Consider the following 12,373-nt stretch of genomic DNA (forward strand, 5'->3'; position numbering starts at 1 on the left):
AAAGCAAAGTTAATTTACAGAGTAAGGGGCCATCTAAAAATAACAGAGTTGACTCACAGAATAAGAATCATCTAGTAGCAGAGAATTTCAAACAGTAGTTTTTACAAAAATAGGGGTTAGCCTTCTCACCAGCATGAGCATTCACCACTGTAATCTTACCACTGAGCTTAGGTTTTCATGGTGGGGGTGGGGAGCGAGAAACGAGAGTAACAAGGTGGTGTGCTATAAACAAAAAGGTCCCATCATCTTCCTTTTTTTTTTTTTACTGAAGAAGTCTTATTTTTAGAATAGTTAAGATGCCACACACACAAAAAAAAAGAAAAAAAAAGCCACTAAGATACTTTCAGGTACTGTTTTCAGTGATGCTCATTTTTTTCAGGTAATATTTAGCCCCTACAGCTACCACAAATAAAGCAAATCCCCGTTCGAATTCTTTTCATAGTGCATCCACCAGGGAAACATTGTTTGTAAAGACACTCATGTATCTCCAAGCTTCACCGTGGCCTCCTGGTTCCCTTAGTCCCACTAACTACCAAAGACTCCAGTGGAGACACTCACATAGGCTTTGATTCCTAGGATTTTTTTCACCATTTTGCAGGAAATCAGAACCCACCCCTGCCACCCTCCCCCTGCACTCTGAGCAATTGATCCGGTCTAGTCCAAGGTTCTTTCTACCCACACAGATCATGGGTCCCCACTGGGATCCTCCATAACACTCAGCTTGGGGTGCCCAGGTCCCCATCTTTTTAGATCTCCTACTTCTCTGACCATTTTCTACATTTACTTCCTTTCTCTTGGGCATTACTCCATAAGTCAATGGGGCCAGACCCCTGGCTTGTCCCCGATCCTGGTGAACTAACCCTTGCTAAGAACCGAGGCTTCTCAACACCTAGGACACCCTCACGCCCTCTCACTGCTCATTCCTCTTCAGTTTCTTTAGAATCTCTGACTGCCCCTCACACACACAAGGACTCCTCTTTATTTCCCCAGTATTAATGCCAATTCTAGTCAGAATCTAGTTAAGTGGGCTTAGTGAAAAGTTCCTGAAGGAGGAGAGTTCAGGTGGCCCAAGTGCGTTTTCAGAAGCTGTGGCACAGAAACATGCCTAAAGTGGATGGGCAAATGAGGAAGGAAACGCCCAAGCTTGGTGACTTCATGTCGCTGAGCCTGACCCAGCACCCCCAGAGCTCCTCAGATTCACTAGGTCCGTTGCATTTGGGGTGACAAAGCCCTTCTTTAAAAATACCTAAATATCTTTATTTTTGCATGACTTGGCGTTTTAGAAACTTGTTATATGATAAAACACAGAGTCTGTAGTGCTGATGTTTTCACTTTGTGCTTTATCTTTTCACACGGTTGTTTTTGGTCAGGAGTGCCTTGAGGAGTGGCAGGAAGCTGCCCAGCACTGTCCCTCCATTTGAAACCATAGCACCAGCCTCAGCGAAATCCCCAGCTTGAGGTTAAATGCTCACTTCCAGCTGTGGAACCCTGGACAGTGCTTGCCTGTGATCTGGCGTGCTCCTGCCTCAGCTCTTCCGTGTCAAAGTCACTGCTGTCCATCCCCTGCGGAGAAAAACCAATCCAGGAGACCTCAAGGGAAGTTGCCAGAACAAGTAAAGTTCCTTCTGGAGCTCATGCATGCTCTCTGCCAGGTCACACATGAAACCCACAATGAAGAGGCCAACGAGCAGACACACCTGTGTTTTAGCAGCCAAGGATAAAACACCGTTTTAGGAGTGTACAAATTTGTCCTCCCCCGTCCTGGTTTTTCACTTAGAAAATGAGAATTAAAAGTAGATCATGTTTAAATAGACAAGAAACACTCTTACATTTCTGTCCCTATATCTTACTGAGGTGTAAAGGTGAAAGCTACTAATTCTGTCTAGAATAATGCCATTTTCACTACAAATAAGGGAATAAAAGTAACAGTGAGAAATCGAGTTAAAATGTATTTTTCCAAAGATTGGCCTTTGCTTTGTCTCACGCCAGGGTACTGATGATAGCCTGGGTGTCTACGAATGACAGATGTCCGGGGCCCTGTGCCTCGACCTGGCATCCAGTAGATGTTATGGTTCTTTTTTAAAAGCCTGAGACATGAGGACCCTCTTCTCTAAAATAAAAGTCATGACTGGTTTCCATTTTCCTAAAAATATCAGAATCTCTTAGAGAAAGTGACTCCCCCTTTTTGTATAAAATCACATAACCAAAAAAAAACCCCCCCCCAATATTATTAAAATGATTAAAGGAAAGACTTTCATTCTTAAGATCAAATAAACATAGTCATTAAGCTATGGAAACCATCTTACTGCATATTGTCAATAAGAATGCAGGCATTTGCCTAGAACTTTATAATTTCAAAAACAATAGTATGCATCTTTTGTCTCAACAGAACATTTGCTGATAGTTTCCCCCCTCTTCTGTCTATATTAGCTCAAGCTTGCATAACCCACACATAAGGAGAAATATCATAGCGTGTATCAGAGGAGGGAAACTGAGTCTACAGAAGAGGACCAGGGCCTCGGAGGGATGTAACCCTTGCCAACTTGGTGCCACAGCCCACTAACCAGCCCTGTGATTTGGAAATTTATGTCCCATGTCTCTCCAAATAAAAGCCTAAATGTGCACGTTCACAATCTTTCCAGTCATGCAACACCAAGGAGCTGAGACACACAACTGCCCATGTCATTTCCTACAATATTTATCCCCCAATCAGTTTCGCAATGAATACTCACACTGATATGTACGTTATCTCACGGAATGGTCCCCACCCCCAATCTGTGCATCCAGGTTCAGAACCGATTGGGGGTGTGGAGAGAATACAGCTGTTGGAAATGTGAGGTTTATGTGGGCATTTATAACAGAACCCAGTCCTGAGTCATTCCTGCATTTGAGGTTCAAAGTCAACATTATGGGATCCTGCTGTCATTTCCAACTGCATTGTCCTCGGGGCTAAATTTTAAAAGCTGAAAAAATAGCTGCATCTAGTATTAAGGTCAATTGGAGAACTTCAACTCCCTCCTCAGTTTTCCGCTTGCTCCCTTTGCAAAGCTGCTCTGCTTTGTGTTCCTATTCACTTGTTTTGGCCCCCATCTCTTAGCAATTATTTCCATTTGTCTGGGGACTGGCCTTTTGGTCCCCTGAGATCCCAGGCTCCTGCGGGGTAATATAACAAGCGACAAAAGCCTCTGTCTTCCTGGACAGGCCTTGTCTGCCGACACAGCCCCACAGGTCTCCTCTTGCATGTGGAGGTGGAGGAGTGTGTATGGCCTTTTCAGAAAACCCAGACCCAAGTGTGGTGGTGTTGTGAATAGAATTTGAGCCATAAAGACCCACAAGGTTTTCAAGCACTTTTAAGCCAGGTTCCTCATATATTGTGTGTGTGTGTGTGTGTGTGTGGTGTGTGTGTGTGTGTGTGTGTGTGGTGAAGTTAGGGGGTTCAAGGGGAGGGATAAAAGATGCCTTCTGTGAATGAGTATTGCACTTGTCCTTGGCAATATTTGAACAAAGATCAGTTTTGGTTATATGTATCTGAAAATTGAAATTTAAAAGGGTGAATGCTCGGAAATTAACATATAATTCATACACAGAGAAGTAACATTATGCATTTTCTCTTCAATTTAATGTGATTTTAAAGATGCTGGGCAGTCTGCTTTGCAATAAATGGAGTGGTGATGACACTGGCTGTATCTTCAGTCCCCAAAACAGGTCCTAGCGCACGCTGCCCACGGGAGGACTCAGGAAGGCGCATGCCTACCATGAGTGATCTGTTTCCCTAGATGGCGGACTGCTTCACCAGGGATGCTGTGACCCACGTGGTCAAACTGCAAGTTAAAGGCAACAAAACCTTCCTGACCAATTCCTCTTCAAATGTTGATTAATATCTGACAGTAGACTGAAAATACCCTTCAGCAACCTCCATCACCCTCGGAGATTCTGAGGCACTGTACTAAGCTAAACAATGAAGAAAGAGCTTTTTTTTTTTTTTTTTTTTTTTTAAATAACAAAAACAGTGAAAAGGAAAGAATGATAGTTATATACGGGACATTCTGTATTCCAGTTTCTGTATTTTAACATAGTGAAGATATAACATGTTAAGAAAATGGTAAAATTTAAACATGTTTTTCTTTTCTTTTCATTAATTTAAGTAGACATTTTAAGCCTAAGATACAGTTTGAGTGATCATGGGGGTAAGTTAAATTATGTGGAAAAACTACAAAACATGCCAAAAGGAGAAATAAAAAGATTTGGGGGGGGCGGGTGTGAGGGAGGAAAAAGAGGTTGTAGCTTTACTATCTGTTTTTGCTCACATCTGTAAATTGAATGCAAATTTTCCTAAATTCTGGAATTGTGATGTTAAAAAGTAACTGAGATCAAGAAATCATATGCCAGAGTAGAATTTCAAAATATATTTTACATTTCTAGGATCACACACAAAAAATTCCCTATAAGCATTACCTTAAAACATTTGTTATCAGAAATATAGTTTTGGGAATGAAAATAAACATTTGATAACGTAATAGAAACATAATCAGATATGCTATACATGTGTCATTTTAACACATACTCTTTATGGTACATTTCATATAAGAATGATAAGTTATTTTTACATTATTTATAAAACTGGCAACATGAGTTCCCAGATTTAACTATTTGCCTGGGGGACTCTGGTGCCCACCTCCCACATCGGGAAGCCACCACATGCACAGATACAGGCTCCCTGCGATCGATCGGTCAGGTCTCTCTGAAGTTCCCCAGGATGTAGAAGTGGCCCCAGGAGGGAGGTGCTGGTGGAGGAGTGAGGGCTGCCCCTCAGCTCAGGGGGCCTACAGGCCACAGGCTGGTTTGGGGAGGGGAGGAGGATTAGCGGTGGATAAGGAAAACTGAACTGGAAGTTAGTTATTCTATTAAGTGATCCACTCCCCACTCTCCCTAAGAAAAGTTAATTTTTTTTTTAATTTTAAAAATCGAAAGTCTCAAACTTCAGTGAAGTTGTCTTTTAGTACTGTCAGCCAAAAAACACCTGAACTCTCTTCATTTTCTGACTTTAGGACCATATGTCCTGCAGATAGCGCTTTTCTTCTTTTAAAGTGGCCAAAGTTTTCATTGCTTCCAGTTTATCAACGCCAACCTCTTTGCTTATTATTTCCACAAGGGTGTCATTTACATCCCTGGCCATATTCTTAGCATCTCTAGAAAAAAGAAATAATAGCACCAATGTTTAACACAGGAATTTTTACCAAATCTTCCTTAATTCATGAACCTAAGGCGCCCCTATCACTACACTTTAGTCCTCCTTCCATTTCTCCAGAAAGAGTCCCCAGATGTCTCCCAGCCCCAGTCCCGTCACTCCCCCAACACCAGGCCTTCCCACAGTGACCATTCTAACACGCACTGGTCACAGCTTACACTCCTCTCCTTCAATGTCCGTGTCCTGGGAGCGGCCCAAACCTTAAGTGACGAAGGACCTTCCCATCTGGCTTCTGCTCACCTCTCATTCCCTCTCCAATTCTCAAGTCAAAGAGTGGCACTTGCATCCCAACGGCAATAAAATTTTTTACAGGTCTAAGGCTTCACGTGTGTGTGTGACTATGCGCACGCACACCCACCCACCCACACACCCACACACTGGCAGACCCACTTACTGAGAACGTCCATGTGCCTGGCCCTTCTCTCAATGCTTTGATGTGTCTCAGCTCTGTTCATTTACAGGAAGAGTGAGGTGCCCCCCTCCCCAATGCCCTGCAGTCCCCTGCAGAGCATTTGCTATATTGTAGGCATCTGGTCACCTGCTCCCCGCCCAGGGAATGCCCTGTCTGGTGGCAGGGAGTGTATCTCATTTATCTTCATACCTCTCATCATCTGAACAATGCCAAATACTCAGTAGGCACTTGAATATTTGTTTAAATGAAAGAAGTGTTGGACAGGACACTAGCACTTCAGGAACTGAATCTGACCTGCCCCTTACAGTAAAATATATGTTGAAGTCATTTCAGAACTTATATTTCTCTTCCTGTACTTAAGCATCTAATCTCTCCTCCCTCCGTGTCTGGGTTATTACCTGATTGGTGCTTTGCTCCTTTAGTAAATATCACTGCCTGCCTTCCCTACCTGGCACCTGAGCATGAGGGATGCTTACCCACACACGTAAATGTAACCGTTCTCATGAAGGAGGAGCCTTGCCACCTGCTTGCTGTGAAGCTGGATGTTGTCCTGCACATACTTCACTGGGGCTTGCTCCTCCCTGGCAGGAGAGTCTCTTGAGAAGGAAACCTTCAGGTGAGTTAGGATTCCATGCTTATGGAAATGTCTGAGCTCTTCTCTGAAATACACCGGAAGGTTTGTGATTTAAAGTTGAAAAGTCTGCAATGAGAATCGCACCCCCGTGGTTGAGGCAGACAATACTAGAGTTGTAGAGTACCTGAATAAGTAATCCCTCTCCTGATGTCTACAGCCAAAAAACAACCACATCGCCCCATAGTGTCCGTCTGGATGCTGTTCTTGGAGTTTCTCTCTACATGAAAGAGAAAGGTGAGATGTTTAACTTAAGGAATATGTATATACAACCAATCTCTCTGTTTGGCTAGGAAATTCCACCAGCCAACCCAGAACTGTCTGTAAACTCTACCTTTGAAGTCTCTGAAAGTTCACTCACTGAATTAACATTTTAACATCTTACTCTCCTCAGGGCACCTCGGCCCTGCAGCAGACACTGCAATGAGTCAGCGTCTCTGAGCTGTAGACACCTAGGAGCTCTACAGGACATCTTAGTAACATGAAAAATGCAACCACCACATTGTGAAACTTAGACTGACTTCTACATTCAATATTAATGTCAATCGTATGAACAAAATGAACTCTCAATTAATACACTGGAAAGTGGCACAGGGCTTTGAAAAGAAGAACGCTCTGTTGTGGAGTGTCAGAAATGCTGGGCACACCAATGAGACATGCTGAGTGTGTCTGCCATCACTCTTCCGCTTTCTTAAGGTAAAACAGTAAAATGACAGCAAGATTATGTCCAGATTATGTCCAAATTGCATTACTCTCGTATCTGGGGAACAGTACATAAAAACTGTTTATTATTTTACATATGGGGAGAGAAACACATTTTATTTCAAACAATTCTGTTCTCAGAAAAAATTATATCCATTAGTATCATCCACTGAACATTATAGATGTTTGAGGCTTAACTTTGAAACTTCTGGTGTAATTGACACTGTTACCACCAATTTTATCTACTTAATAGATGGGACAGGCTGCACAGCATCACAACATGAAGCTCTGCTGGAAACGTGTCTCCAGCGGCGAGTGCCCCAAGCCACAGGGCATCCAGGGAGAAAAGGAAAGTGCTGCGGTGAGAAGGGAAGCACCAGCACAAAGTGAATCTCCAGAAGACGGCATCTTTACTTTTCCCATGGTGACAAATTGTTATGCTATTGCACATTTGATCATAAATTTTTCAAATAAAAACTTTATAAGCAAAATCTAGTACTATCCTAAAAACCAAGGGAGAAACAAAAATGCTCTCTGTTCTATTCCCACCCAGGACCACACGGCATCCATGTGCTCATGTGCTCACCAGCCAGACAGCGCTTACCTATGCTGCAGGAAACCAATGAAGGGCGCTACGCCAGTTCCCGGACCCACCATGATGATGGGGACGGAGGGGTCATTCGGCAAGTGGAAAGAGTTTGCTGTGCGAGGAGAGATGGATATCTGCAACAGTAACCCAACAGTCATAAGTATGAAAGAAAACCTAGACAAAGCCTATAACCGACATGATATTTGCTAAAGAAATTAGAAAGTGCAAATTCCCCTAAAAGAAACATCATGAAATTAAACAGCAGCATTACATCTTACTGAAACCACAAACATATTTGTCACTACAGAGAAATAAGCCTGTCTTACACATTTTTATTTTCCATCCACATCTATGGTGTTTTAAAAATGACAGGCATGATATTTCTGAGGTAGAACATGACTTATATAATCTTTTTCTAGTTCCATGAATAAGATCTGTTTCCTAGCATGCCACCCATTGCATGCATTTTGGAGATAAGCAGAAACAATGAAGACACGATTCTTCAAGTTTGCACACACAACATTAACATTAAGATGGGGTGAAAAGTTTTAAGTGAAAATTAAGGAACTAAAGGGGAAAGTAGCGCTTGCTCTGAAGATTTAGAGATTGTGCTATGGTATGCTGGGTCCAATGTTACTTGTGTTTGTGCAATACTAAAAGAATAAGTGATAGAGACAGATAAAATCTTTTCACTATTTTTCTTCTAAATCACGTGCTGGGGTGCTTACAAGGAAATCAGTTGGTAAATATACTTCTTTCCAGGTTCACTTTGCCACATGCCCAAGTTATGCTGGGTGGACACTAAGAGTTAAGAACATAGGAATCCACTCTATAGTCCAAGCTTACTGTATATATTTCAACCTTGAATTCAAGGAAAATCATATGAAATTCATCGACAGGACTTACTTTTTAAGAGAAGAATTGGCAGAGCTGTGTCAAATCATTGTTCTCATTTTGGAATGAGACTGTAATTAATATCACATTAGTCTACTCATTTGGCTCATTTAACAATTTTATTGAAGGTACTCAGTATGAAAAGATGAGGAATAGAGAAAGGAGAAAACCAAATCCATCTTCATGGGACTCACATTCTAGTGGGTGGAAAATACAATCAACAAACACATATCCCTAGAATGACAGTCATTAAGTCTCACAAAACAAAATAAGGCGGACATGATGGGCATGGCAGGGATGGCTAACGAGGGCCTGCTCTCTATGTTCTAGGTGCTGCAAGAAGACCAGAGCAGCAGCCGTCTCTTGCTGCAGTAAACCTCAGAGGGTCCACAGCACCACACACTTACTCTGGCTCTCTTTAAAGGCTGCAGGTAGGCTCTGCTACCTGCATCTCCTTCACTTGGGATCTCGCCCAAGGAGCAGGCCTGGCCTGGATGATCCTGTCCTTATGTCAGAGGGAAGACTGAGGGAAGAAGTCACACCACACAACCAGGTCCTGCTCGGATGTGGCGGAGGCTAAACATTAACAGGCGGGTGGGCAGGAATAACAGTGAACAGTTGTATTACTTACCCGCGGGGGGAGGGTCATGCCCTTAACATTCTCCACACTTCCTAATAGCATATGGTATACTAAGCACCATAAAACTTAGTTTTAAATTGTATCCTTTCTACTTGTACCTCTGGCGTCTGCATACTGGGTAGTCAATAAAAATCTTTTAAAGTAGGGAAAGACAGAGGGGGAAAAGGGCAGGAGGAAAGAAAGAATAGGGGAAAGGCACCGCTGCTGAGTGTTTGTGATACATTATGGATATATTTTATTTTTTAACTCTTTGGAGGTTATCAGCTATTTTTCATATGATCATGAAGTGACATAATACTTTGACATTAGTACTAATTTTTTTTCAAAAAAGGAATTTTCTCAGGTTCTCAATATTTTGTTGTGACATAATAAATATAGGAGTTTGGAGGGGGGAGGAGAGGAACAGATGGAGACAGACAGATAGACAGACACAGATGAGTAAAGCACCTCTGTTTCAGGCAGCAGACTGAGAAAATACCAAGCTAAAGGGCAATTTCAACCAGCAGGCTTCTTGTAGGCACTATCAAGTATATACCAGAGGTCTTAATTCCCTAAGGGTTGTGACCTTTTCAACTCCAATAACGTAGTAACCACCAGTCATAAGATAATGCTACAAATGACACAGCCATTTCTTCAATGCCATGGAGAAAGAAGACTTCACAATAAAGCCTGAAGTTATTTTGTTTTGTTTTTTAAATTTCAGTCATCCTTATGGGCTGGGAGGGACAACTTTAAATTGCTGCCTATGCATGTGGTCTTGAATGAGATTCTGCTGAGTGCTGTATCAAAATATAAAAGATGTCACTACATCTAGATAGAAATATGTCCAGTTTGTTTATAATAAATCAAATAAGATTTTCCTCTATGGGTTTTAAAAGTGATCCTCCACAGTTTCCTCACTAACAGCACTAATTCCGAATCTACACACCACGGCTGACAAAAGGGTAGGGGCAGGGGCAAGTGAAACTCCTACCACCCAGACTGAAGGACATAAAATCAGTCTGTCAATTGAGGAAATATTTTAGGAATTATTATTCCTAAAAAGAATTATTTGGGACACAGGATACAGCCTAAACATAAAATGAGGCTGTTTTTAATATTCACCTGACTCATCCTGTGCCAATCTACCAAGAATATTCACAGAAGTCTTCTATGAATATGACAAGCAAAGAGAAAGACTGTATCATATAAAATTCATGCTTACACATTTACGAAATGCATGGACCACTTAACAGGGAGTGAAAGCAATGTTTTCCAACAGGGATTTAAAAATTCAAGTATGGCATAATCTAATGGATAATGCAGGGAGACAATATGTTCTTTCTAACCAGGCAAAGAACATAATTTCAATGATGCCAGCACTGCACACTCCTAGTACCTGTGGAGCAAGGGCTTTCCCACCGTCTGCATGGGATGCATGCCTGTTCGGCTGAAGAACTGATGCAACCAACGTGGCCAGCCAGCCTGTGCACACGCCTCGCCGCAGAACCACGGGTGTGGTGTTGGACAGAAACTCCACGATGTTAAAAACAAAGTGAAGCTTCCCTGGGTGAGACAGACTTGAGCTGCAAAGACACACACACTTTTAAACACTGTTAAGACTAAAACATTCAGGCCAAACTAAGCTTTTTTTATTGCAGTGAGAATACAGGGAGGGACAAAGTAGGTTCAGTTGTGAGTACAAGAAACAGAATTATTTTTGTGTTATTACTGATAAGTTATTGTATTATTTCCGTATGAACAACTGTAAACCTACTTTTGCTCCTCCCTGTATTCCCTTGAGCGAGAATGTACCTTCTAACTCCTCAGAGAGAAGAATTCTTTTTTTTTTTTTTTTTTTTAAATATATTTTATTGATTTTTTACAGAGAGGAAGGGAGAGAGATAGAGAGTTAGAAACATCGATGAGAGAGAAACATCGATCAGCCGCCTCCTGCACATCTCCCACCGGGGATGTGCCCGCAACCCAGGTACATGCCCTTGACCGGAATCGAACCTGGGACCCTTCAGTCCGCAGGCCGACGCTCTATCCACTGAGCCAAACCGGTTTGGCCAGAGAGAAGAATTCTGTTGCTACTTAAAAGTCCCGCTTCCCCCCCATTTTGTGATAACATTCTGGGAAGTTTCTAATAACCTGTTTGCCTTCAAGACTAGATAAGATTCATACACTTTTCCTGCTCCTCCCCACCCTCCTCCACTGCCCCATGAAGGCTGCTGGGCACACAACAACGGCGGCAGGAGGAGGACCTAGAGAAGTGGGAGCATGGCCCCACTGAAGAGCCCCTACTCTGTGACCTCCGGGAGGACAGGAGTCTTGACACTGGTCAGCTTCACTCCTCATTATGTCTGCTATTGTCGCCACAATCAGGTAAGATTTCACTGAATAAATGCGAAGGATTTGGAAGTTGGACTTTCATAATATTTTGGGAGGAAGATACTATATATCATGTTAATAAATATCAGTACCTTGCACATGAATATGGTCTGGGCTGGAGCTTAGGAAGGTGTTCTAGAAAAAAATAAAAATAAGCAATCATTAATTCACAGCTACTGAAAATAAATGCTATATAAGGGATAAAAAAATTCAAGTTCTCATTTTATTTTTATTTTATTTAGAATATTAAAAATAATTTGTTTTAGCCCTAGCCAGTTTGGCTCAGTGGATACAGCATCAGCCTGAGTACTGAAGGGTCCCAGGTTCGATTCTGGTCAAGGGCATATACCTTGGTTGTGAGCACATATCTGTAGGGAGTGTGTAGGAGGCAGCTGATTGATGTTTCTCTCTCATCGATGTTTCTAACTCTCTATCCCTCTCCCTTCCTCTCTGTAAAAAATCAATAAAATATATTAAAAAAAAAAAAGAAATCAGTATTTGAATACCTAATCATGTGCTAACAAGCTTTGGAATTTTTCAATTTTATCTTTGTAATAACTTTCAAAGTCATATTGGTAATAGTAAAAATTTTCAATGTCATATTTGTTATAGTTACTTAGCAAAAATTTGGAAAGACCTTTCTAAAATGGCTTAGTTTTAAGAAATATAAAAAGGTTTCATACAGGGCTCAATTTTTTTAATATAACTACTAAAGGCCTGGTGCACGAAATTTGTGTATGGGGGTGGGGTGGGTGGGTGTCCCTCAGCCCGACCTGTGACCTCTCACAGTCTGGAAGCCCTTGAGGGATGTCCGGCTTAGCCATCAGTAGGACATCCTTAGTGCTACTGAGAAGGTGGGATAGGCTCCCGCCACCACAGCTGCA

General features: G+C 42.0%; 1 protein-coding gene across 1 annotated transcript in view; it reads right to left on the reverse strand.

The window, feature by feature from the left end:
- Positions 1–4,391: 4,391 nt before the first annotated feature.
- The window catches only part of MTRR (5-methyltetrahydrofolate-homocysteine methyltransferase reductase), a 29,185-nt gene continuing 21,203 nt past the window's right edge, over positions 4,392–12,373 (reverse strand). The window contains exons 10-15 of the mRNA XM_070411954.1: positions 11,582–11,624; positions 10,495–10,681; positions 7,598–7,716; positions 6,419–6,511; positions 6,137–6,319; positions 4,392–5,189 (exon numbers count right to left, since the gene is read on the reverse strand). Of these exons, the coding sequence (XP_070268055.1) occupies positions 5,045–5,189; positions 6,137–6,319; positions 6,419–6,511; positions 7,598–7,716; positions 10,495–10,681; positions 11,582–11,624 (770 nt within the window). The 3' untranslated portion in view covers positions 4,392–5,044. The remainder of the gene's footprint in view (positions 5,190–6,136; positions 6,320–6,418; positions 6,512–7,597; positions 7,717–10,494; positions 10,682–11,581; positions 11,625–12,373) is intronic.

This window comes from Myotis yumanensis, unplaced genomic scaffold (assembly GCF_028538775.1).
Source record: "Myotis yumanensis isolate MYYU_CA2020_CCGP unplaced genomic scaffold, mMyoYum1.0.hap1 SCAF_4, whole genome shotgun sequence".
NCBI classification, from domain to species: Eukaryota; Metazoa; Chordata; class Mammalia; order Chiroptera; family Vespertilionidae; genus Myotis; species Myotis yumanensis.